General features: G+C 39.0%; 1 protein-coding gene across 1 annotated transcript; it reads left to right on the top strand.

The window, feature by feature from the left end:
* The first annotated feature begins 1,810 nt into the window (after positions 1–1,810).
* On the top strand, positions 1,811–27,129 carry glud1b (glutamate dehydrogenase 1b). The gene is made up of 13 exons (XM_063002865.1): positions 1,811–2,316; positions 8,238–8,318; positions 9,751–9,806; positions 10,903–10,966; positions 12,205–12,299; positions 15,173–15,352; positions 17,668–17,805; positions 18,047–18,184; positions 18,342–18,422; positions 19,946–20,069; positions 21,956–22,047; positions 23,139–23,201; positions 26,323–27,129. The coding sequence occupies exons 1-13, from the start codon at positions 1,920–1,922 to the stop codon at positions 26,440–26,442; spliced, it is 1,629 nt and encodes a 542-aa protein (XP_062858935.1). The 5' UTR covers positions 1,811–1,919; the 3' UTR covers positions 26,443–27,129.

Raw genomic sequence — 27,129 nt, forward strand, 5'->3', positions numbered from 1 at the left:
AAGATAAACTTGTTTGGCTCAGATGGTGTCCAGCATGTGTGGCGGTGCCCTGGTAAGAAGTACCAAGACAACTGTATCTTGCCTACAGTCAAGCATGGTGGTGGTAGCATCATGGTCTTGGGCTGCATGAGTGTTGCTGGCACTGGGGAGCTGCAGTTCATTGAGGGAAACATGAATTCCAACATGTACTGTGACATTCTGAAACAGAGCATGATCCCCTCCCTTCGAAAACTGGGCCTCATGGCAGTTTTCCAACAGGATAACGACCCCAAACACAACCTCCAAGATGACAACTGCCTTGCTGAGGAAGCTGAAGGTAAAGGTGATGGACTAAACCCAATTGAGCACCTGTGGCGCATCCTCAAGTGGAAGGTGGAGGAGTTCAAGGTGTCTAACATCCACCAGCTCCGTGATGTCATCATGGAGGAGTGGAAGAGGATTCCAGTAGCAACCTGTGCAGCTCTGGTGAATTCCATGCCCAGGAGGGTTAAGGCAGTGCTGTATAATAATGGTGGTAAAATATTGACACTTTGGGCACAATTTGGACATGTTCACTGTGGGGTGTACTCACTTATGTTGCCAGCCATTTAGACATTAATGGCTGTGTGTTGAGTTATTTTCAGAAGACAGTAAATCTACACTGCTATACAAGTTGTACACTGACTACTCTAACTTATATCCAAGTTTTATTTCTATAGTGTTGTCCCATGAAAAGATATAATAAAATATTTGCAGAAATGTGAGGGGTGTACTCACTTTTGTGATACACTGTATATGTCCTAATTCCTTTCTCTAACAGAAACATGCAGAAGGTGGACTGACTGATTTTAAATATGTCTAGGCAGTTAGTGAGTGATTGCATGTCTGGGTTATAGTGCAATAAGGTGTGTTTCACCCTTGCGCATCACACAGCGACCAGGTAATAAGTAATAAAATTGTTAATAAATAAATGAAATGTAGTGTGTATTCGAGGGGCGGCACGGTGGCTCTGCGGGTAGCACTGTCGCCTTGCAGAAAGAAGCTCCTGGGTTTGATTCCCAGTTGGAGCAATTTGGGTCCTTTCTGTGTAGAGTTTAAATGTTCACCCCATGTTTGCGGGAGCTCCGTTTTCCTCCCACAGTCCAAAAACATGCAGTCAGGTTATTTGGAGACACTGAATTGCCCTATAGGTGAATGGGTGTGTGTGTGTGTGTGTGTGTGTCTGCCCTGCGATAAACTGGCGCCCCGTCCAGGGTGCTACTGTATGCCTTGCACCCATTGAAAAGCTGGGATAGGCTCAGCACCCCCCTGCGACCCTAATTGAATAAGCGGTTAAGAAAGTGAGTGAGTGAGTAAATGTGTGTGTATTCAGGGGGCGGCACGATGACTTGGTGGGTAACACTGTCGCCTCACAGAAAGAAGGTCCTGGGTTTGATTCCCAGGTGGAGTGACCTGGGTCCTTTCTGCGTGGAGTTTGAATGTTCTCCCCGTGTCCTCCCACAGTCTAAAGACATGCAGTCAGGTTAATTGGACATACAAAATTGCCCTAGGAGTGGCTGTGTGTGCACTGTGATGGACTGGCGACCTGTTCAGGGTGTTTCCTAATTTCGCCCAGTAAGTTTCACCCACTGTGACCCTGACCAGGATAAGGTGGTGGTAAAACAAACAATAAATGAATAAATGAAAATGTGTGTTTAGGTATCAGTGGCTCCTCCCTCAGTGACGCACGTCACGCGCCCCCTAGTGGACTTCGCACTGACTGCACTAGGCAGTGCACTTTACTGCCTTTTATAGCGAGGGGGGGTGGCTCTAGTGCTGTCATTTTTGTTCTGAATGAGGCTGACAGAAGAGGTCGTGCAGTCCTCGTTCACTTTTCCTTTTTTGAGTCCTTCGTCCCTTTGTCATTTTTAATCTTCTAATAAAGCCGCTTTTCTGTAGAAATGTACCGCTATTTGGGAGAGCTGGTAACTCGCGGAGCCGGGAGTGCTCTTGCGACGGGCTGTGCGGAGTCGGTAATGCCAGCTTCCTCGTCTGTAATGCGTCTCCGGCACTACAGCGACGCCGCGGATAAAGAAGACGACCCTAACTTCTTTAGAATGGTGGAGGGCTTCTTCGACCGCGGAGCTGCCATTGTAGAGAACAAATTGGTGGAGGATCTGAAGACCAGAGAGACGCCGGAGCAGAAGAGGAACCGAGTGCGGGGGATCTTGAGGATCATCAAGCCCTGCAACCACGTCCTCAGCGTGTCTTTCCCAATCAAGAGAGATGATGGAGAATGGGAAGTTATACAGGGCTACCGGGCACAGCACAGTCAGCATAGAACTCCCTGCAAAGGAGGTAAAACTATCTTAACGTGTCATTTTCTTAAATACTGTCTTCCGTGTAGCTTAAGTAAAGGGGAAAAAATCCGTAACAGCTAGTTGAGCAAAAAGTGCGGCGGAGTTCCAAATTCCTTAGTCTGGCCTATGCTCGAGCCCTATGTAGGGATCAGTTCAAGGCCAAAACGCCACATGTAGTGCACTATGTAGTTGACAGGAAGGCATTTGTAGCTCGACCAGTGACACCCTGGCAGTTCTCGCAGAAAGTGTGGAAGGACGTAGCTAACTAGCTAGCATTTAAAAGAATAAAACACAGGCCAGTTCTTTTGATGAATGTAGTATTTCGTGTTTTTTTGAAGTATTTGTTGTGTTTAAATGTAACTGACATTTAGAAAATAAGGAAATTATCGAGTTTTAATTTTGTTAACGGCCCAAACTGAGTTCTGAAGTGCATGCTAACGTACTACGCAGTATTTCAAAAATGTGGCTGATACTATTTTTGTATACTACTTAGTACACCATGTGCCTATAGCACTAGGGTACTAATTCTTACATTCTCTTAATTTCTATACTTTAATAATTGTATTTTGTAATAAGCCATATTCTTAGGGCAAGTACTAGGCGCTAATTCAAATATATTTTGCTCTACTTTTTTTGCTTATGTCACTCGTTAAGCAACATATTGGAGTTTATTGGAGTAAATCCTCCACATTTATATGTTTACAAGAAATAGAATTACAAATATTGGGTTACAAAATAGATTGATCATCCAGTTTGAGTAATTCTATGGTGATTTATAAATTATTATTTTTTTAGTAATTCAGCATATTTTTGGACAGTTGGTTTCAATTACAGTTACTGAAAGAGCTCCTTAGCTGCATTGTACACCAATTATTTTTTTTTAATTCGACTTATTAAGTAATAATAATTTAATAATTTTACATAAGAAAGCATAAAACCTGGTGGCTGATTTTGACTAAATGTCTGATCCAACAACCATATGATCATAAAATGCTAGAATTTAGCAAGTAAGTCTATAAGTAGGTTCAGATGTTTTCTCAGCCTTATACGTTTTTTCAGCAATTTGATCGAAGCCCGTTTTCCTTGTGCTCTCCAAATATTTTACACTTTTTTTTTTAATTAAAACTATTAAATATTGATCAGTGCTATCAGTGATATCTCTTAATTATATAAATAAACAACTTGCATAGAAACAAGGACGAAAACAAGGTTTTGTGCATAATGTTTCATACAGAAAGCACCATGGCGTAACACAATGATGGTAATAGCTCTGAAAAGAGAATGCAGGAGAGCTGAACGTAAGTGGAGGAAAACTAAACTTCAAATCCACTATGATCTCTATAAGCAAAGCCTTTGTAGTTTTAACTCGGAGTTATGCAGGGCTAGACAGCTGCACTTCTCTAAGATCATTAACAGGAACATCAACAACACCCGCACTCTATTCAACGTGGTCGACAAGCTTACAAATCCTCCAAAACGGATCACACCAGAACTTCTGTCCACAGAGAAATGTAATGAGTTTGCTCATTTCTTCTGTGAAAAAATCAAAACTGTTAGACTGACCATCAACGCCACTCAGTCAAACGATGAAACCATGCCGCCCCTACAGACACTTAGAAATAACATGACTATTATGTCACAATTTAATACAATAGACCAAAAAACTCTGGAGAAAACAGTTCAGCATCTTAAATCATCGACATGCTGCCATCTGAATTTTTTTAAAACTATTTTTAACTCTGTAAAAACTGATTTGCAACAAATAGTTAATGGCTCACTAGCATCAGGCGTTTTCCCAAAGTCACTGAAAACAGCTGCCATTAAGCCACTCCTAAAAAAGAGAACTCTGGATGCGTCTGTGTTAAACAACTACAGGCCGATCTCAAATCTTCCTTTCATAGCTAAGATCATTGAGAAAGTTGTTTACAATCAAGTCAGCAGTTTTTTGAATTCCAGTGGTTATTTTGACAAATTTCAGTCAGGCTTTCGAGCTCACCACAGCACTGAAACGGCTCTCATAAAAGTGTTAAATGATCTACGGCTGAATACTGACTCGGGTAAAATATCAGTTCTGGTTTTACTGGATCTTAGTGCTGCCTTTGACACTGTAGATCATAGAATACTGCTGGATAGGTTGGAAAACTGTGTTGGACTTTCCGGAACAGTCCTTAATTGGTTCAGGTCTTATTTAGAAGACCGGAGTTACTTCGTCACTATTGGCAGCTGTGAATCTGACAGGGTGGCTATGACATGTGGAATCCCCCAGGGATCAGTTCTCGGACCTCTTCTGTTCAATCTTTATATGCTGCCATTAGGCCAAATGCTACAGGCTAACAACATTGATTACCATAGTTATGCAGATGACACACAGATATATCTGGCTCTCTCACCAGATGATTACAGCCCAATAGATTCACTGTGTCAGTGTCTGGAGGACATCAATAACTGGATGAGCCAGAATTTTTTTACAGTTAAATAAGGACAAAACAGAGATTGTGGTGTTTGGCAGCAAAGAAAAGAGGTCTAGTGTCAGTGAGCACCTCAGTTCCCGGGCTCTAAAAACCAAAGACCAAGTCCGAAATCTTGGCGTTCTAATAGACTCAGATCTTACATTCACCAGCCATATTAAAACCATCACCAAAACAGCCTTCTACCATCTTAGAAATATAGCCAAAATCAAGGGTCTAGTGTGCCAACAAGACCTAGAGAAGCTGATCCATGCTTTTATCTCCAGTAGGGTGGACTATTGTAATGGTCTCTTAACTGGACCCAAAAAGACCATTAAACAGTTACAGCTCATTCAGAACACTGCTGCTAGAGTTTTAACTAAGACAAAGAGAACTGAGCACATCACTCCAGTTCTAAAATCTCTACACTGGCTTCCGGTTAGTTACAGAATAGAATTTAAAGTGCTGCTACTGGTCTATAAATCACTGAATGGGTTCAGCCCAAAATACATCTCAGAAATGTTTAGAGAATATAAACCCAGTAGATCTCTTAGATCCATGAACTCAGGTCAGCTAGTTGAGCCCAGAGTCCAAACTAAACATGGTGAAGCAGCATTTAGCTGTTGGGCTGCATATAACTGGAACAGACTGCCAGGAGATATTAGATGTTCCTTAAATGTAGAAATGTTTAAATCCAGGTTAAAAACTTTTCTTTTTTCTTGTGCCTATGATTGAGCTCGAAATGTTTGCTATTACCCTATTTCTTTTAGTTTTTCATACTTTTAATAATTCTTTTTATAAAGTACTGTACATTCTAAATTGTAGTGTATATTTTACTATATTTTCTTTTAGTTTTCATGTTTTAATTGCTAATCTCTCTTGTTTTATTTTCGTATTTCCCAAATTGTAGGGTATATTTTACAATATTTTCTTTTAATTTTGCATGTTCTTAATTTTTATCTCTCTTGTTTGAATTTCATGTTCTTAATTGTAACTAAATGTTTGCAAGAAGTCTTTCTGAGGTTCTAGATCTCAGGAATGTTTTAATGCTTTTAATTTTTCCTTATGTAAAGCACTTTGAATTGCCACTGTGTATGAAAGGTGCTATACAAATAAACTTGCCTTGCCTTGCCTTACTTAAATACTCATCTTAATACTCAATGACTCAATACTCTGTCATACTTTATTGCACATAAATACTCCTTTAGTATTTATTCACACTGTGCAAGCGGATGTGGTAAAGAATGAAAAATAATCAACTTTGCAAAGGTATTAATGAATGAATAGAGCTGCATGGATACCAGATGGTAATCCTGGTACTAAAGAAAGCATATGTTAACAAATTATATCCCAAAAGCAATACCATAATATTATATCAACCAACTCTGGGAATAGAACAAGTTACAGTTTAGATGATCCATTTTTAAAGTCAGAAGAAATATTTGTAATGCATGTGCAGATTATTGCCCAGGGCAATGGTAGCCAAGTGACTGAGGTACTGGACTAGTGATCAGAAGGTTGCTGGTTCAAGCCAAGTTGCCAGTGTTGGGTGGTTGAGCAAGGCCTTTAACCCTCATTTGCTTGCAAAGTGCTTTGGTTAAAATTGTTAGCTAAATAATTTAAATGTAAATGTAGTGTGCATGCAGCCCTATTTCAGTGCATTACAATAATAATTGACACCATTTTAATAATTAATAATATTCAGCATAGTGATTTACTGTCCTCTCAGCCACAATAAATGGACTGACCAGAACTATCCATGGATGTGTATTATAGACCCAGACTAGATTGACCTAAATTAGAACATGAAAAGACATTGTGGCTGTCTATTTTTAATTGGTCCTAGTTTGTCTTGAGCTGACCCTTCTTGTCTTTAAAACATTTACTTATTGGGTCTGTAGCAACTGTTATGTTGCAATCCCTGGAATGGGGATGTAGGGAATAAACATTACTCTGTTCAGGAACTATGGTAAGATCTTGTTTATCAGGAACATTGGGCAGGAGTCTCACACCAGTGTATTGTGGGTAGATTTGTTGTTGGAGATGTGACATAGAGGGCATTCATGAAAGAGTGGGCTGGGGGTGGGGTTTGTGTATAGGACACAGAGCTAATAAATCATGTTTATTAGCTGTGTGTCAGATATTCATTATTAGACAGAGTGCAGAGCCACCTGGGTCAGGAGGTAAAACAGTACTGTATTTAGGCCATATCTGTTTATTGTTAAAAACAAAGATCAGATGAATAAGATAATTTTTGTATATGACTATATCATGATTCTGCTAAAAGGGAATAGGCTTTGAACCCAGTGTGCCTCTGGTCAGGATGTAGCCATTGCTGAAGATAAAAAAATGACCTACTTCTGCTTGCTCTGTGAACAGCAGAAAGCACACTTTGTGCCACATGGTTGAGGGAAATGGAAAAAATAAAATGCACGGCAGCAATTGCTGCCGTTCTCTTTCATGTTGTGGGTAGACACACTGGATGGGAAGCATATGAGTGTAAAGCTGAGTCATTGCTCCATTTCTGTCCGTACCATCCACTTTCCTCCCTTGCTTTCTCTGTTACTTTCCAGATGAAAGTAAACCATTTTAACGTGCACACAGCGGCCCTCGGCTTTTTACTGAGCTGTGTCTGCTGTGGTGAAGCAAGTCAGTCCAGTTTCTTATAAACTCTGGTTTCTGATTAAGAACACATTGGTTGTGGCCATAGTTTCCATTACTATGAAGTAATTTGTAAATGTATTCAGAAAGCTTCTAAAAACATATGTGCTGTGCACGTGCTGAAAGGCATTGTTTTTGTGTTCATCTCTACCGGGTTCTGTGTACCCTTGTCGTCCTGCATCCTGTCCTTTACTCTTTTATTGTAGATGACAGAATGCTAATGAAGGTGTAATGAAATGACATGCCCAGCAGACTGGCTCACTGGTTTACTGACTCACTGTCGATTGATGATGCTGTGTAGTTGTTGTGTGTGGAAATGGATAAGATGTGGCTGTCAGTCTCTATTGTTTTATGCAGACAATTATTAAGATTCATGAAACTCTCTGCTATAGGAAAATAAACACTGCTGAAGACATTTGCTGCTTCAGGCCAGCACGCACATGCTGTACACACACATGGCTATGCTGCTAGGGTTGGAAAATCAAGCCGAAATCCTCAATTTTTTCCATTTTTATTTCCATCAACCACTTTATCCTAGTCAGGGTCGCTGCTTGTCCGGTTTTACCTTGAAACACTGGACACAAGACAAAAATACCCTGGATTGGGTGTCAATCCATCACAGGGCATCTAGCCATCCCCCACCCCCAGACAGCCAATCACTTTTGTTCAGTTGATCTAAAAACACATAGCAGCACTGATTTGTGACATAACAACATATCGTTACTAATCTAACTATACTACAATATGCAAAGACGTGCTGTCAAATGGTAATGCTGTGTTTAATGTTTTACCTTTTGTTATTGTTTTGCAGGTATTAGATACAGCGCTGATGTGTCTGTGGATGAGGTGAAAGCTTTGGCATCTTTGATGACCTATAAATGTGCTGTTGTAGGTAAGCTGAATATATTTGTATCTATTTGTTTAAGATATCACCAGTCACTCTCTGTTCCTGATTACAGCTAATGACAACGAATGATTCATCTTGGGGGAATTAGGGGTTGCCACAGTGGATTTAGCACAGTTTTTAAGCTGGATGCCCTTATTGATGCAACCCTCTTATTTGTCCTTGGGACTGGCACTAAGAGTACACAGTAGAGATGGGACGATCGATCGGCTACGAATCGGTATCGGCCGATTTTTAATCAAAATATGCTATCGGCGATCAGCGATATTTCCTAAAAGTAGCCGATCCGATCGTGTGATATATAAAGACCATGTTAAGTTAACAGCTCAGTGGATTGATCCAGACTTTGAGCTACAAAGCACCAACCATCACATCACCATTCATCAACAATCGTACAGAAACCATCGTGAAAGCTCTTACGATGTAATTTTGCTGATTGTAATATTTACTTTAAAAAGATAATTCAACCCGGTCACATCTGAGTCGATTCTATCAGCACGTTATATAAACTCCTGGTTCACTTTGGTAAATCGGAAGCGGTTCTTACTTGTGCTGTAGATGAGAACAGAAAACGTTACAGAGCCAATCAGAGGCAAAAGTTTATTCATTACCAAATTCGTTAGTTCAGGATCATCTGCTGAACTTTTAGAAAACGTTTAGCTCCTTAGACGGAACGAGTCTGACTCGGTTACAGATCTGTGGTAATAGCAGTTTAATTAAGCTTTTTAATGAAGCTTTTTAATGTAAGAGAGTCACACAAAATGTTCTGTAGTAGCTGGTGTTTATTTAAAACCACGACATTTAATTAATAACAGTAAACACGGAGAGATAACCGAGAAGAGAAACTTACGCTTCACATAAAAACGAATCAACTCATGAATCAATGAATCACTTATAGCGATACTGTGAACAAAGGCACAAACACACACACACGCGCGCGCTGCTCCGGTTTATCTTTACTGTGAGGCTCTTTTTAAGTTTATTTACTGCTAATCCCCCCCCCGATCGGAATCGGCTATCGGCCGATGTCCCTGAAAGGAGATCGGAATCGGTGCCAAAGACCCCGATCGGTCCATCTCTAGTACACAGTGTTCTTTCAGTGGCTAGGTTTACATAACACTATATGCTATATGAATTTGTGAGCCCAGCCCAAGATTCAAACCCCTAGAACTCAGGCACTTTGCTGTTACCAGCAGCGTGGCTCTAAACATTACACTGCACAGTTAGAGCTACTATTGAAAATATGTGATTGTACTGTTTAAAAATGCTCGTCATACAAAAGTTACTGATTGATGAAGAATCAACTGTTTACTGGCAGTTGCAAGTAAACTAAACAGTAGCGGTTCCTATACCAACCCTGTTGACTTAATGTGATCATCTTTACATTATTATTATAATCTCTAATCTTTTTGTCTCCTAGATGTGCCATTTGGAGGTGCTAAAGCTGGTGTCAAGATCAACCCCAGGAATTACTCTGTAAGTACTGTACTTCAGGGATAAGAATGATATTACCTAAATAAGTCAATGGCTTGTATACCATGTAATGTAGTTCCTGCTTCTGAAATAGGTTTTATTTGATTATTGGTTTCTGATGTCTGTGTAATGTGAGGCGTCTAGACTGCAAACAGCTTAGTCTGTGTAGTAGTCTGTAATAAACCACCAATATCTCATTTGTGCAGAAAATAAATAATTCTCTGGTATATTTTGTCAAGATTGAGCCTAAAATAGAGTTTATTCTGTTTACACAACACATTTTGGAAAAGCAACATTAGAAGTTATCCTGCAACATGTTTTCAAACAGGGTTCAAAGTAAAAGTAGTGACCCTAATGCTAATTAGTATTTTTTTAGCTTTATGATTATAAGAAACCACATTACTTCATTATTTTGTGCACTTTTGTTTGTTTTGATAGTTGCCTTACATTTTGTCTATAATATAGACCATTATCTGGATAAATGAGTCATTACAGGTCTTAACTCTGTATTTAAGAAGTCATTGTTTTAAATGAAAAACTTCAACCCCACAATTCATTGCATGTGGTGCATCCGGATTCCCTGGAATTACTGGGTGCAGAGCAGTAACGCATTATACACGTCAGTCCATCGCAGGGCTTTGGGCATCATTCCCCATCCTTACCAGAAATAGCCAGTCATGTGTCATCTGTATGTAGACACTGTCCAGCTGATAGCACTGCCTGGGATTTGAACCCTGGATCCCAGCAGAAGTGGTGTAGTGTAATTCACCACTGGGCCACCCAAGCAAATGTCATTGAAGACATTTTAGGCTAATTATACCCCTTATCTTTACTGACACTGTTTTGGTGTATCTGTTTAAAATCCTGTTTGTGAACCTTTTGTATGCTAATGCAGTTTAACAATTAGCTTGCTGGTCTGATGTACTAATATGGCACAACAACTTGGAGGTGTTTTTAAGTTGCATATTTTAATTGTAACTGTAATTAAAATGGTATTAGGTTTCTGCTCTCAATAGCATGCATAATGAAGCTAACTTTAACTTAACTCTACTTAACTGTCTGATTAAATTTGGTTTATTTCTCTTTTCATGCTGTGTAGGATAATGAATTGGAGAAAATCACAAGACGATTCACCATCGAACTTGCCAAAAAGGGATTCATTGGTAAATTACTTAGTTGCTCTCTGTATATTGTCTTGTATCCATTTCTTTTCATTTCATTTTTATCAAATAGAAATGTTTTACTGGGAAAAACTGGACAGAGGGCAGTAATACCCTAGACAGTGTGCCAATCAATCATAGAGCTTCGGCCATCCCCCAAGACGCCAGGCCAGCTGATAGCACCCCTGATATTTGAAACCAGATCTCAGCCATGGTGGGCTAACGTAATAGACTGCTGCACCACCTGGGTGCTCATTTGAACCATTTGTTTTTTTACAGTTGGTGTTAGTAGCGCCATAATCGTTTTTGCAAGCAGTGAGACCAAATTAAATGCCAAATGTGAAGATTTTGTGAATGTGAAGCTGCTTCCTTAGCATGTTTCCACAGCAAACTTCAACTCCATAAGAACTGCTCTCTGTACTGATTATTCTTAGATAAGTAGCCATGGATGTATTACTCAAAACAAGCCCTGACGAGTTCTACCCTTACCTTCTCCATTTACATCAGCAAGCCACCAGTAGTAGTTGTGGCTAAAGCTAACAGTGTTCGACATTCTTGACTCTGTCCTGATAAAGTACAAGGTCATTTCTCTTCATGCTTTTTTTTTTTTAGCTGTTCTCATGAAAAGTGTTTCTGTAACTGTATTTATACATTTGTTTATGTAAATGTGCAGTCATTTAGCCCAGCCATGACTGGTGGCAGTGGCACTGGGGGTATGATTATTTGCTTACACGGTTGTTAGGCACATGAGACTGAGGCCAAAATTTTCTGAAGCAGAAGGATGGCCTGCCAAACCAGATTGCTGCATGTAATAAGAAATGCTGGGCATTTATATGGACTCAGTTATTCCGTATAAATAACAGTAGGGTTAAGCCTATAGAAATTATTACTATTAACTATCTTGTCAAAACAAACATGGATAGTTAACACGGTTTGAGCATTTGAATCAGAAAACTTGCAAATAACATGGTTGATGTGGGATGGCCGAAGCCAAATGTCGTCCTGCCCTGCACCCAGTGTTTCTCTGTGAAACTGTACCTGCCACAACCCTGACCAGGATATAGCAGTTGATGGAAATGAAATGAAACGAACAGAACAGCTGTGGTGATACAGTGCCTGTGCCTTTGCTGTGTGTGTAATTAAAGAAGCTGGTATGCTTGTTCACATGACCAGTGTGCCTATTCATAAATCAGGCATTATGTGCTGCTTTCTTTCCCTTCATCCTTCCTGTCATCTCTTAGGACCTGGTATCGATGTGCCAGCCCCTGACATGAGCACTGGCGAGAGGGAGATGTCCTGGATCGCTGATACTTATGCCAACACCATTGCCCACACTGTAAGTGACTAAGCATTTGCACTGGTATAATGTAGCTGTTATTTAATTTTCACATTTAGAAAGAGGGGCACTTTCTGGCAAAACAGGCGTTATAAAAACAAACATTTTATAGATGTGTGTAAAAGTTTAAGGGTATTAACATTACAAACCTTGAAAACATTACAACCAGAGATCAGAGTTTACAATGAACATTCCTTAACACAGTCCAGCCACAGAAATATTTACTATTCTAAGATAATTTCAGACTTGGTCTGTAATATTTACTTTACTAGATAACAGACACACAATTTATACAGACCAGTAGTGACCAGACATTCGTCCCCTGATTGTTTCATTCAATATTCATATTTGTAAAAGCTTTCTTAGAAAACATTTAACTGAACATGTAAGGCAGGGGTGTCGAACTCATTTTCACTGAGGGCCACATCAGCATTATGGTGGCCCTCAAAGGGCCGATTGTAACGTATCTATCACAGACATGGCCTCATAACACAAGAGATGTATCGTTTTTCTTCTTGAAGCACAAACTTGTATTCACTCTCCCATCTTTCATTAAATTCCCTTTATTCTGCTTCAATGTTCTCCTCTTGTACATTTTGGGATTATTTGTAAATATTTCTCAACATTACTTGTTGAAAAACCACCTCAGTTAAACACTGATGTAGAAACACCACCATCTTGTGGTGGGATGCGGTCACTTTCGTCATGCATTGTGGGAGATGCAGTTTATGTACGATTTTATTTTATTTTAAGATAATCATACATCTTCTAAGCTCTCGCTGGCCACATAAAATGACATGGCGGGCCTTGAGTTTGACACTGGATGTAAGGAATTAAAAACTATTATACTAATATTAAGGCTAAAATAGCAGACTTGTTCACACACAGGGCTCCCCAACAAACTTTGTTAATTGTCATCTAAAAATACATTTGTTTAAAACGTTCCACTTTATACCTTGAAGATGAAACAAGCTTCCAGTGTAGTGCAGTCTGAAGTAGTTGGTATACTGGGACCAAATAAATGATTAGATGGCAGAAGCTGAAGTATTCTTCTTTATACAAATATGGCCTCATCTACTTCACTGATTTTGGTCAATAGTTTAAAATAAGCATAAATAAAGTTTTATAATCAAAAAGTGCTAAAACGGAAGCAAAAGAATGACATTAGGTACATTAGAGATTGTAGAAAATACTGAGCAGACTGAGCAAAAAGAAGACTAATAAGTGTAGGAGATGTGTAATGCCGAGCCATAACTATATTGTTTAGTTTAACCAGTAATTTATGAATGTAATTTAACATATACATATATCACCCATGCCTAACCACAATAGCCTTTTCTTCTGAATAGATATAACTTAGAGTAGTCAGTGTACAACTTGTATAGCAGTGTAGATTTACTGTCTTCTGAAAATAACTCAACACACAGCCATTAATGTCTAAATAGCTGCAACATAAGTGAGTACACCCCACAGTGAACATGTCCAAATTGTGCCCAAAGTGTCAATATTTTGTGTGACCACCATTATTATCCAGCACTGCCTTAACCCTCCTGGGCATGGAATTCACCAGAGCTGCACAGGTTGCTACTGGAATCCTCTTCCACTCCTCCATGATGACATCACGGAGCTGGTGGATGTTAGACACCTTGAACTCCTCCACCTTCCACTTGAGGATGCGCCACAGGTGCTCAATTGGGTTTAGTCCATCACCTTTACCTTCAGCTTCCTCAGCAAGGCAGTTGTCATCTTGGAGGTTGTGTTTGGGGTCGTTATCCTGTTGGAAAACAGTTTTCGAAGGGAGGGGATCATGCTCTGTTTCAGAATGTCACAGTACATGTTGGAATTCATGTTTCCCTCAATGAACTGCAGCTCCCCAGTGCCAGCAACACTCATGCAGCCCAAGACCATGATGCTACCACCACCATGCTTGACTGTAGGCAAGATACAGTTGTCTTGGTACTTCTCACCAGGGCGCCGCCACACATGCTGGACACCATCTGAGCCAAACAAGTTTATCTTGGTCTCGTCAGACCACAGGGCATTTCAGTAATCCATGTTCTTGGACTGCTTGTCTTCAGCAAACTGTTTGCGGGCTTTCTTGTGCATCAGCTTCCTTCTGGGTTGACGACCATGCAGACCGAGTTGATGCAGTGTGCGGCGTATGGTCTGAGCACTGACAGGCTGACCTCCCACGTCTTCAACCTCTGCAGCAATGCTGGCAGCACTCATGTGTCTATTTTTTAAAGCCAACCTCTGGATATGACGCCGAACACGTGGACTCAACTTCTTTGGTCGACCCTGGCGAAGCCTGTTCCGAGTGGAACCTGTCCTGGAAAACCGCTGTATGACCTTGGCCACCATGCTGTAGCTCAGTTTCAGGGTGTTAGCAATCTTCTTATAGCCCAGGCCATCTTTGTGGAGAGCAACAATTCTATTTCTCACATCCTCAGAGAGTTCTTTGCCATGAGGTGCCATGTTGAATATCCAGTGGCCAGTATGAGAGAATTGTACCCAAAACACCAAATTTAACAGCCCTGCTCCCCATTTACACCTGGGACCTTGACACATGACACCAGGGAGGGACAACGACACATTTGTGCACAATTTGGACATGTTCACTGTGGGGTGTACTCACTTATGTTGCCAGCTATTTAGACATTAATGGCTGTGTGTTGAGTTATTTTGAGAAGACAGTAAATCTACACTGCTATACAAGCTGTACACCGACTACTCTAAGTTATATCCAAGTTTCATGTCTATAGTGTTGTCCCATGAAAAGATATAATGAAATATTTGCAGAAATGTGAGGGGTGTACTCACTTTTGTGATACACTGTATATACAGTATACAGTAATGTTTTTATTTTTGTACAGGACATCAATGCTCATGCCTGCGTGACGGGAAAGCCCATCAGTCAGGGTGGTATCCATGGCAGAGTGTCAGCCACAGGCCGCGGAGTCTTCCATGGAATTGAGAACTTCATCAACGAGGCATCCTACATGAGCAAGCTCGGCCTGACGCCTGGTTTCAGTGATAAGACTTTCATCATCCAGGTACTATAAATTTAAGAAACTGGTTTACACCAGGCAACATGGACATTAGGCAGTTGGGTGTCTGTGATGCCAGTACAGTTGAGAGAACAACACAGATGTTAACCAAAATGTTAGTCAAGAACTTCAGGCTGAACATCGTGGGAGCACTATGAGAACTCTGAAATGTGCTTTGTGGTCAAATGAAGCTGAATTTGAATATGGGGTGGTGCACAAGGGTGCCAGGTTTTATTCTGTAGAACAATTAGTATTGTTTTAAGCTAAGACTTCTGTCAGATTATAATTTATAGCATTTAAGTATTGTATTTTAAAGACATGGTACAGTGATTAAGTACCAATAACAGTATGCCAAACAATAATAGAAAAGTTTGTTATGAATTGTTTGGGATGCAAATTTTACCAATTTCTTTAAACTAGTGGTCCCCAACCACCGGTCCGCGGGCCGGTACTGGTCCGTGGGTCATTTATTACCAGGCTGCACAGAAAGAATAAGTAATTAGAGATCGCTACAAGAGCAATTAAATTTCCAATACTCTTCGAGTGTTATTGTCCCCAATCACCACTAGATGGGAGCAGTGTCTCATTGCAGCAAAAAAAGCTCAGGATTCACACTTTCCATTTTATAGTTATTTTATTTTAAATCCTCCCGTCCTCACCTGTCCATGAAATTATATCTTAGATGAAACTGCCAGTCCGTGGTGCAAAAAAAAAAAAAAAAATAGATTAGACTGTGAAAATCTGACCTCTTTTTTTGTTCGTTTTATTATTTATCAGTTTTGAGTAAAGAACTGATTGTAACTGATAAAGTATCAGTTTTGCTGAGAAGAGAATGTTCATGTGATTATGTGAACTACAGAAAGACTCCCTTAAGTGGTTACTGTTTTTAAAAAAAAAAAAAAAAAAAAAGGGAATTGAGCTAAAACTAATCATCCAGTAAAACTCTGTTCATTTTGGAATCTGCTTTCCAAGACTTTTAAAGAGTACTTCATCTTATAAAATCTCAGCTTCTCAGTCGTATTTGCCTGGAGTGCCTGTCTCTGAGTCCTAAGCTCCAGCTGCAGTTTTTAAGATTATCTGGGTCATGAAGCAGAAGTTCTTAAATGCAGTTGAGCTTTTCAGTCATGAAAATCACCCAGTATTTAGAGTGTACTTATACCAGTAGCTTTTGTTCTTAGATCAGCATTATCCTTTCTTAAAAACACACATACTGTCTAGAATGACATGCTACACAGCTGATCTAAAGTAATGAAGTAATAATATATGTACAGTGTAGTTTCACTAACCAAAATTGCTGCCTCACAAATGGCTCGCTGCAAAACAAATGCCATTAGAGCAATTTCTTTTTGATACAGTTTTTATGCTGGATGCCCTTCTTCATGCAACCTTCCTATTTTGACTCAGGCTTGGGACCGGCACTGAGAGCACACAGACAAGTGCACGTCACAATGACTCGGCTGTGTTCGGCAACCTTGCCTTGGACATTAGCCAATTACAGTTGCAATCAAAATTATTTAACCTCTATTTTAAATTAGGTTTATTAGCAAAATATAATGGCAGAGTTTGTTGTGTTAAGCTATTTGAATTGTTCTTTTTTGATTAGTTTATTGCTAACAGTTGAAAGTTTGTATATTTTGCTAATAAACTTAATTTGCAGTGGGGGTTGAATAACTTTGATTGCAACTGTGAGTCTGTTCAGTTGTCTGTCATCTGTTGATAGAATTGCTAATATTCGAACCCCAGATCTCAGCAGTACTGGGCTGGCCTCTGAGCGCCAAGGGTATACCTGTTCTAATATATACTGTATATATACTGTATATATCTTCTTAATACATCTAGGGATAAAGGTCACTTTAGCTCTTTGACCACATGATGGCACTAAAGCTTTGAACAGACACAAAATGCAGCCATATTAGTAATTAAAACATCTACCATGGCATGTATTATTCAGGACATACAATGGTACGGTGTTCAAGCAGTATAAAGAAATGCTGTGATAACCTTTTATTTATGTTGTTTTAAAAAGAACTTACTAGCAAATACCTGACTGACTTTTGTTTAACTACAACGGTTAATTTATCACATACCCATGTTGGGTTTTATTCTCTTTCTACTAATGATGAGTTTAATATGGACATAATAAATTGCACAGTAAATAAGTGCATACAGTTGAAAGGTGCATCAAATCTGACCAGATACACACTTTGACTTTTAGGTCATATTAGCCAAAACTATTTCTCCATATTTTTTGACAACTGACTAATAATCTTAATATTTTTACTTTGTCATTAAATAGTAAAATGTAATAATTTCTTTTGCAGGGTTTTGGTAATGTGGGGTTGCACTCCATGCGTTATCTCCACCGTTACGGTGCCAAGTGTGTTGGTATTGCTGAGATTGATGGAAACATCTGGAATCCCAATGGCATGGACCCCAAGGAGCTGGAGGACTATAAACTGGTAAGCACAGAAATAAATGTGTTGTATTCTGTATCAAGCTGGCTTACATGGCTCAAAGCAGGGGTGGGCCTAATAATGTGTTAATGCTAGCCCAAATATGTTGTCAAAGCATAGTTTTAATTTTGCATATTAATTGCATATTTCATTAATCATCAGATTAAAAAAGCCTTAAAGGCTTAAAAGCCTTTAAGCAAACTGTGAAGTCTCTTTCACATTTACATATCTGTGCTTTTCTTTACAGCAACATGGCACCATTGTGGGCTTCCCTAATGCCCAGCCCTATGAAGGTAACCTTTTGGAAGCTGACTGTGACATCCTGATTCCTGCTGCAGGAGAGAAGCAGCTCACCAGGAAGAACGCTCACAACATCAAAGCCAAGGTCAGATATGAGCACCAACAAATCCACTGCCTACACTTATTCTTTATAAATTACAGCCACTATCAGTTTTACCTCTTTTACTTTTAGTTCCATTCCTATATATAATGAAATATTTAAGCTCCTCTTGATACTTAACCTGTATTTGGTGTTGGTGTAGATCATCGCTGAAGGTGCAAACGGCCCCACTACACCTGATGCTGACAAGATCTTCCTGGAGAGGAATGTCATGGTTATCCCGGTATGATTACTTTCACATATGTTTTTTCACAAATGCTTATCTAATGTTGTTTACATGCCCAATCAAAGCACCATGGACTCAAAGAGGAAAAGCTAAGCTTTTTTATGTACTGGTATTGGTGAACTGTACTGCCAGACTTACTCTTGCTTTATGTTTTGCTCATTTGGAGGCCACTTTGCCTTTCCTGACAGGCAAAGAGCAGTCCTGATTGCAGTCTGATCTTAAACAATCATAACAATGGTCTAAGTTGTCATCGATGTACATAAATTCATCAGTGTATATTTTATAATGAACCTCTTTGACAACCACATTACTTGATCACTATAATTTTCACCAATGTTTAAAAGTCAGCTAAACCCCTTTTTCGGACAGTTTTGTGACATTATTATTATTAGACAAATTAAAGTGTTTCATTTAGGGCTGAAACGATTCCTCGAGTAACTCGAGTAACTTCAAATTTTTTGCATCGAGGAATCGTTTAATCCGCACAACCATATACAGCTCACGGTGTTTTACACGGACGACTTTCACTTTTGCGCAGCGTGTTTAACGCTGTGTGCAGGTGACGTGAAGAATCTGAGGGCTGCGTCCCAAATATCTTAAACATAAACAGAACTTAACAGGACTTAATCCGGGTTCTTTTTGCGGACAGTTTAATGAACACTACGTATTTGGACACGTTCGCCGCTCCTGCGAACTGAACGTATCAGTTTAGGACGCAGCCGAGATTTGATAGCGCGGACTGCAAAATATAGAGAGAAAATAGCGAACAGGAGGAGACTGGACAGAGAAAACCACAGAAAGTTTGAGATCATTTTAAGCTGATAAAACTAAAACTCAGTATAACATCCACACCATCAGAGCGTCGTGTTTACTTTACTCGTGTTTACTTTACTCATGTTTACTGACTTTACTTCGTTTCAACCACCACAGGCTTTTATGAAGATTTAGGCAAACACACACACACACACACAGACACACACACACACACACACACACACACACACACACACACACACACACACACCAGATCTACCTCATCTAGAGACACAATCCTGACAGATTTTTATCCCCCTACAAACACCACAAAACCTCCCAACAAAATATTAAAGCTTTATGTTCTGCGTGAGCTGTAGCTGAAACTTTGAGTTTTGAAAGTTGCACAAATTACAGGCTTATGTTCATGTATTTTTGTTTATTATTATTTATGACTTGATGACCTGATGTTTCAGGTTGCCTGTTTACATTTTAAAAGTAAATTGATTTATTTTTGATTTATTTATTTTTGCATTTAAAAAATGTTAAACTGTCCTGTATGCAGGGAATACAAATGTACAGTTTGGTTTAAGAAACATGTCTTATTTAATCTAATATGTATTTGTTTTTGCTCTTTGTTAAAGCAAAAGTATTTCTTATCCGATTACTCGATTAATCGCTGGAAAAATCGATAGTTGCAGCCCTAGTTTCATTATCAGTATGACTGAAAATAGTCTGACCAAGGTTTTCTGTTTGTCTCACTGTAGGACATGTACCTGAATGCTGGTGGTGTGACTGTGTCTTACTTTGAGTGGCTGAAGAACCTGAACCACGTCAGCTATGGTCGTCTGACATTCAAGTATGAGAGGGACTCCAACTACCACCTGCTCAGTAAGTCTGCATGCCAGTTGATTAAAATTCCCTGGTACTTACCACACTTGGTGTAATACCTCTGCTTAAAGTACAGATGGCAGTAGAGTGAACAGATTCTACATGCACATAGTCTTAATGTAAACTGTATGAATAAAATACAGATGCCAGATGCTATGAATCAAGATGCCTGACTCACTTTTTAGTTTTATCAACGTATAATACTTGAAATATCTAGTTTCTTCTATTAATAAATTTTTCTCTTTTTTCACGACTCACTTAAGTCAAATCCACTTGGAGCCTATCTCGGTCTTGTTGCTACTGCCACCCCCACCACTGTTCAAAGAGGGCTGTGGTTGTCATGCACCCTCCACACCCTCCAACAGGCTTGCAGACATCGATCACTTGTTTTTACCTGTCAGGGACAGGGTCTCTCTGAGTGCAGTATCGAGTCTGGAGAGCCACGCACTGTCATGCGTGATCAGCTGCCCCCCTGCAGCCACCTCAACCGGTTGGCAAAGATCACAAATGCAGCAGCAACAAAGAACCCTGATTTGACCACTGTCCCTCGTCCCTACAGACACACAGCCAATTGTTTGTCAGTGTAGACGCTCAGCCAGTCAGACAACTTGGATTCAAACTCGCAAACTCAGAGAATTTAGACGGGTTAGACCTCTACAGCACCTGAGTGCCCAATCTCCTGTAGTTTGGTTCTTATTCACACGAAAAGTGTTTCATAATTTACACACAAATATTACAAATTACATTTTAAATGTACAGACATGTAGCAGTTATCTTCATAAAAGATGTGAAATTAAATACAATGTTTTGGGAGTGTGAAACAAAACAAATATTTGCAAAACCAATACCACTGTATTAGTAAGTGCCATTAAGTTGATTTTGATTCCTGGTGAGCGTATGGACAGTATTTCTCATCCTTATTTCTGTTTGGGTCTTAAGGCTTTCTAATGGTTCATCTGTCCTCTAATTGTTTCCATCTATTTTGTTGCTGGCCATCCTTTTTTTTTTTACCTTCAGCTCTTTCTAGTTTTGATCTTCCTCCAGTCCTACTTCTCTAATTATATACAGGTTAAACAGGAATGGTGACAGAATGCAGCTAGAATCACTACAAACATCACACCCATACAGAGAGATTTTGATCCGTTGATATGACATTACAAAGTGTTTTGGAAGATCTAAGCATAAAACAGGCCTTTTTATTTAAAATATACTTTATTGAAATGATAAAATGTAATTTGTACCATGTATGCACCTGTCAGGAAATTGTCTGGCATTATGTCTGTGACATATTTGCATAATGGATGTGATGTGCACTAGTCTTTTACAATCTTCATTTCACAAAGCAGTTAACATGTTAACATTGCTGATGTGCAAATTTTACAAACTTCATACATTTTTAAGTTAAACTTGTACATAGAAATACTCTTACTCTTTGTTTTTGCACTTGAATGATCTCAGTTTGATTTGATTTGTTTTGGGTAGTGCTTACAGTAGGGTGTAACCTTCTGCTTTCTGCCCTGCAGCAGCATAAACATTCCAGCCTTCCAAGTGCTGAATCATCTCACACCAGCATTTACATAAGGTCACGTAAGGACAGTCGAGTGGTGCAATTGGGGGGGGGGGGCAATGCCCTTGCCATTGCCATTGGAAGGTCACTTTTAGTTCTGGTCCAAAGCCCGGAAGTGTCAGAAAGGTCATACGGGATAAAAATTCAGGTATACAGACCAGAATAATCTGCTGTTGCGACCCCTAAATACATAAGCAACTGGAAGAAAAAATTGCTTAAAGTCACGTTTGACTAACCTTTTCATGTTGGTCATATTTTTTGTTGTTTAAAATGACCTGCTTGCTAAATATCATGTTGCTGCTGTGTTTGTGTTTTCCAGTGTCTGTACAGGAGAGTCTTGAGAGGAAATTTGGAAAGCAGGGTGGTCCCATCCCTGTAGTGCCCACTGCTGAATTCCAGGCTAGAGTGGCTGTGAGTATCAACTCTGATATGAAATCAATGTTGTAATTGATATATTATTATTAAGTACAAAGATTGACCCTAATTTCTTGTATTAAGATAGCATACTAAGATCTAATCTGAAGCATCATATCATGATTTTACTTTTTCTTGACTTTTTCTGACAAAAATGTTGTGCTAATGTCAAACTTTGCTTCAAATTACGCCGATGAGGCATAACATTATGATCACTGACAGATGAAGTGAATAATACTGATTATCTCTTCATCATGGCACCTGTTAGTGGGTGGAATATATTGTAACCAGTCTGGTTACTAGTATTAGAAACCAGTTTTTTACTTATGATTATCTTAGTTCTGACAGTTACAATATTAGGCAGCAAGTGAACATTTTATCCTTAAAGTTGATGTGTTAGAAGCAGAAAAAAATGCTCCAAAATCTCCAAAACTGCAGCTCTTGTGGGGTGTTCCCGGTCTGTAGTGGTCAGTATCTATCAAATGTTGTCCAAGGAAGCAGTGGTAAACCGGCGACAGGGTCATGGGCGGCCAAGGCTCATTGATGCACGTGGCTGAGCATCGGAACCTCCACTGCCATCGAAACTGCCACAAAGCAAAAATGGTTCAGGAATGGTTTGAGAAGCACAACAACTAGTTTGAGGTGTTGACTTGGCCTCTAAATTCCCCAGATCTCAATCCAATCGAGCATTTGTGGGATGTGCTGGACAAACAAGTCTGATCCATGGAGGCCCCACCTCGCAAGTTACAGGAGTTAAAAGATCTGCTGCTAACATCTTGGTGCCAGATACCACAGCACACTTTCAGGGGTCTAGTGGAGTCCATGCCTTGACGGGTCATGGCAGCAAAAGGGGGACCAACATAAAATTAGGACGGTAGTTATAATGTTATGCCTGATCGATGTATATGGTTAGTGTTATTGAGTAGACTGTAAAAGCAGTGATTGGTAATTTGGTAAATTATTTGCTTTTACAAACAGAACACAAACAGAACACAACCAAGTTTTTGATTGTACTCAGTACAGCCAATACTGACTGGGTTATTACGTGTAATGAGCTGATCTGATGGATTTTTTTCTGTAATATGCAGGGTGCCTCTGAGAAGGACATTGTGCACTCTGGTCTTGCCTACACTATGGAGAGGTCTGCAAGGGTAAGTCGTACTACATGGGTATCTTACTGAAAAGACCAAAGTAGCTGTAGAGAAGTGTTACTGATTTACTGTGCACCTTGCCATATAGCAACAGTTGTATATGTTAACAGTGAGCCTGCATGAACCTGACCAGGATGAAGCAGTGGTAAAATAAAAATGAAATTAAAATAAATAACCTTACCCTAGATTTTATTTTACTTTATTAGTCAAAACATGCTTTGTGACTAAAGTTGCCAGTTTCATTTTGCACTGGATGTAATTTTCCTAAATATATAGGTAGGTCAAGCCTATAGCTAAGGGTTTAGCTTTAACAAGTATGTATATCATTAACCATTTACCAGAATTGTTTTGCATAAACGTGCCTGGGTTGTTTTAGCTATTGTGCTATAGCATAACCCATAAATTATGTCTAGTATCCAGTATCTTCTTCTAAGTTCTTTAAATGTAGTTTGGTATCCATATCTTATTTCGATAGTTTATTAAATATTTTATGAAATATACAGTCATTTGAAAAAGTTAGGACACCCCATGAGAACCTTTGTCTTTTTGAACATATTTAAACATATGAACATTTGAGCTTCATTTGAACAGCACAGAGATGGAGCTTATATAACTAAACAAATAAAAAAACTGACAAAAATACTTTTAAGTGCAAGTTGTAAAAGTTATTGTGAGGAAAAAGTTAGGACACCCTATGCCCTAATACAGACCTGGGCATTGTACGGCCCTGGACATTGAGACATCCCCAACCGGCCCGCATGAGGTCCGTGGCAATTAAAAATCACTCGTAAATACATGTACATCACACAACAGGACTGTTTTGACGGGACTGCTATGTCTTTAAATTTCCGCAAGTTTCGATTTACGTGTGTGCAAGTATATCGGGCTTCACCGTAATGTGTCGGCGAACAGAACTGAGTGTGATTGACGGTGGAGTTTTTAACAAGACATGAACTTCTGAAGTATTTATTTACTGAAGTCAGGTGTAAAGCTGTTCACAATTTAGGCTTTAAATCGCATCACACCTGAAGCTTCACTAACTAAACTGCAAAAGCAACAAGGACTTTTTTATAAAGTTTAACACATCCAGAACTGAAGCAGTTAGGACCAGCTTTGTGATTTAAAAAAAAATATCCAACAATAACAAAGGACTGAAAAACAGCAAATGAGGTAATTAGACTCCAAACAAAATAGTGTAAAGTTTAAAAGTCTGCACATTTTGTTCACATTTGTTTTTGAAAAATTAGTTGATTAAATAGTGAAATAATGTTGTTTTTACTCTGCCTACTTCTTCTGATTGTAACATTTAAACAGTAACAGATTATCAGAGCTGTACAATTTACTGCTTTTTTATAAAGAGATAAAATTAATATTGAGCAGAATTAAGTTCACCTTATTGGCCCTCCACAACAGTCCCAGTTTCTTATGTGGCCCCTTGAAAATTTAATTGCCCACCCCTGCCCTAATAGCTGGTATTTCCCCCTTTGGCTGAAATAACCTCAATTAGACATTTCCTATAACCATTTACCAGTCTCTGACATCGACCGGGAGAAAGTTTTTCCCACTCCACCATGCAGAATTTCTTTAGCTGTGTGAGGTTTGAGGGGTTTCTTGCATGCACAGCCTGTTTCAAATCACCCCACAGCATCTCAATAGGATTCAGATCTGGGCTTTGACTTGGCCATTCCAGAACTCTCCATTTCATCTTTTGAGCCGTTCCTTGGTGTATTTACTGGAATGTTTTGGGTCGTTGTCATGCTGCAGGGTCCACCTCTGCTTCAGCTTCAGTTTTTGGACAGATGGTCTTACATTTTCCTTAAGCACCCTATGATGAAGTGAAGAATTAATTGTGGATTCTATAATGGAGAGCTTGCCAGGCCCTGCTGCTGCCCTCAGTACTGTTAAAATGAAGCTCAAATGTTCATATGTTTAAATATGTTCAAAAAGACAAAGGTTTTCATGTCTGCTGTCTATTAAGCTGTAAGTATAATGATTTTGGCAGATACTTGTCACAAATGTAGCACAAAAGCTAAAGTTGTTTGCAACATTTATGGCCTTATATCTTATGTAAGTCTTATGAAACTAAAACTACATTATGAGTGAAAGGAAATCCATTCTATTCTAGCCTTGTTCCTTTAATAATAATGAAAACACAATGACAGTTCAATAGTATTTGAAGAGAATGTTCCAAGTTGAAGGAGAGGCTCAAAAAAGATAAAAAATAATTATGGGGACACTGCCCTGGCTTCCAGGCATGTATGAGTCATGATGTCTAAATAAAGAACCGTCCCTCTGTGTGCTTGCCTGCAGGGATTTTTACACTTTTTAACAACAAAGCTTAGTTCAGCAAATGTCCTACCATACTCAAATGTCAAATCCATCTACAGCTACACAGCTTCATTTTAGTCAACATTACTGTGTAGAAATGATAAATGATTATTTAAAAAGACAGTTAAAATAGTGATGGCTAATGACATTATAAAACAACAAGATTTGATCATCATCGCAAGATAAATGTGATGACGATGATGGATTTGGTTTGTTCAAGAGTTACTGACAATTAGGGCATATAGTGCAGTGTGAGCATTTGGGTATAGGGAAAATAATCTGTAAAACTAAAATCCTTTCAAAGATTAAAAAAAATACTTATAAACCTAAATCATATCAGCCAGTGCATTTACATGTAACAAAAACAACTTGATAATAAAATGATGTACTGAATTTAAATGCAAGTTTAAATGAAAACTAAGTATTGGCTCCAAACCTAACCTCTTCATTTAAATTCAAGTAAAATCAAAAGGAAATATTTGTCGAAAATAAACATGTGAATAAAACCAATTAAAATGGTAATAATAATAATAATAAATAAATAAAAACACTGGGTACACTTGGGTTTATAAGGAAATAGGCTGCTACATTAAAGAGTGAATGCTGTGGAGAATTTGCCACAGTTCCTCTGTGTAACATGTTTATTGTTATTTACCCACTGGATTATATACCTACAGAGTATAGCACTGTCGCCTCACAGCTAGAAGGTCCTGGTAAATTCTTAGATAAAAAAGAGGATCCACTTTGCTCCTAGATCCCAACTAAAAATAATGATCTTTTTCTTGTTTTGCAGCAAATCATGCGTACAGCCAACAAATACAACCTTGGCTTGGACCTTAGGACAGCAGCTTACGTCAATGCCATTGAGAAAGTCTTCAAGGTGTACAACGAGGCCGGCCTGACCTTCACATAAATGTGTCAATCTCTGTTCCACCATTCTCTGTCAATCCATTCTTTTTATATAAGCCTTATACCCACCCTGTGCCCTACTATGCATCAGCTTTATGACATACAACGTTTACATGATATGCTCTAGCCTACATCATGCCCATGTTATCATCATTGCCTCACATTTATATTACAGCCATGTGGTCAGTATGAGATTCTAGCGTCTGTATTCAGTATTCACACTCATTCTGCACTACCTTATGTTTTAGTGTTCTTCAGTCCCAGGCTGTTATATGGATATATTAGATTTTATACTGAACCATTGTTAAATGATATATGTGCAGTATTGGCTCTGCTTTCTCTTACGGTTAGGCTGGAATGGGCTTTACAGTATTTTTCATTCTCTAGCCCTCAGAATAGAGTTTTCTTGGTCAAGATCAGTGTTTGCAAAAGTATTGAAACTGTGCACTAACTTGCCTTAGACCTTAGGGTTTATCCTCTGAGGAATAATGTCTCCGTACCCATTTAAACATCTTATTGAGTTCAATCCATCCCATACCTTGTCTTAAAGGTATGTTAAATTTTTAAACAAATCCGAAGCCACTGCATTCAGAAAAGTAGCTCATGGGGGAACAAAACCATTCACAAAGCTACATCTTCATTTGAAAATTTGTGTTGCCTTTTTGTTGAAAATAAAAACAATTAAAAGACA

The sequence above is a fragment of the Trichomycterus rosablanca genome, chromosome 10 (assembly GCF_030014385.1).
Source record: "Trichomycterus rosablanca isolate fTriRos1 chromosome 10, fTriRos1.hap1, whole genome shotgun sequence".
In the NCBI taxonomy this organism is placed as follows: Eukaryota; Metazoa; Chordata; class Actinopteri; order Siluriformes; family Trichomycteridae; genus Trichomycterus; species Trichomycterus rosablanca.

What these genes read in the sequence shown, in the direction of transcription:
- glud1b (XM_063002865.1), top strand. Translation starts at nt 1,920, where the DNA reads ATGTACCGCTATTTGGGAGAGCTGGTAACTCGCGGAGCCGGGAGTGCT. An exon ending in TCAACCCCAGGAATTACTCT is followed by an intron (nt 9,807 to 10,902) that starts GTAAGTACTGTA and finishes CATGCTGTGTAG; the next exon opens with GATAATGAATTGGAGAAAAT. An exon ending in CTATGGAGAGGTCTGCAAGG is followed by an intron (nt 23,202 to 26,322) that starts GTAAGTCGTACT and finishes CTTGTTTTGCAG; the next exon opens with CAAATCATGCGTACAGCCAA.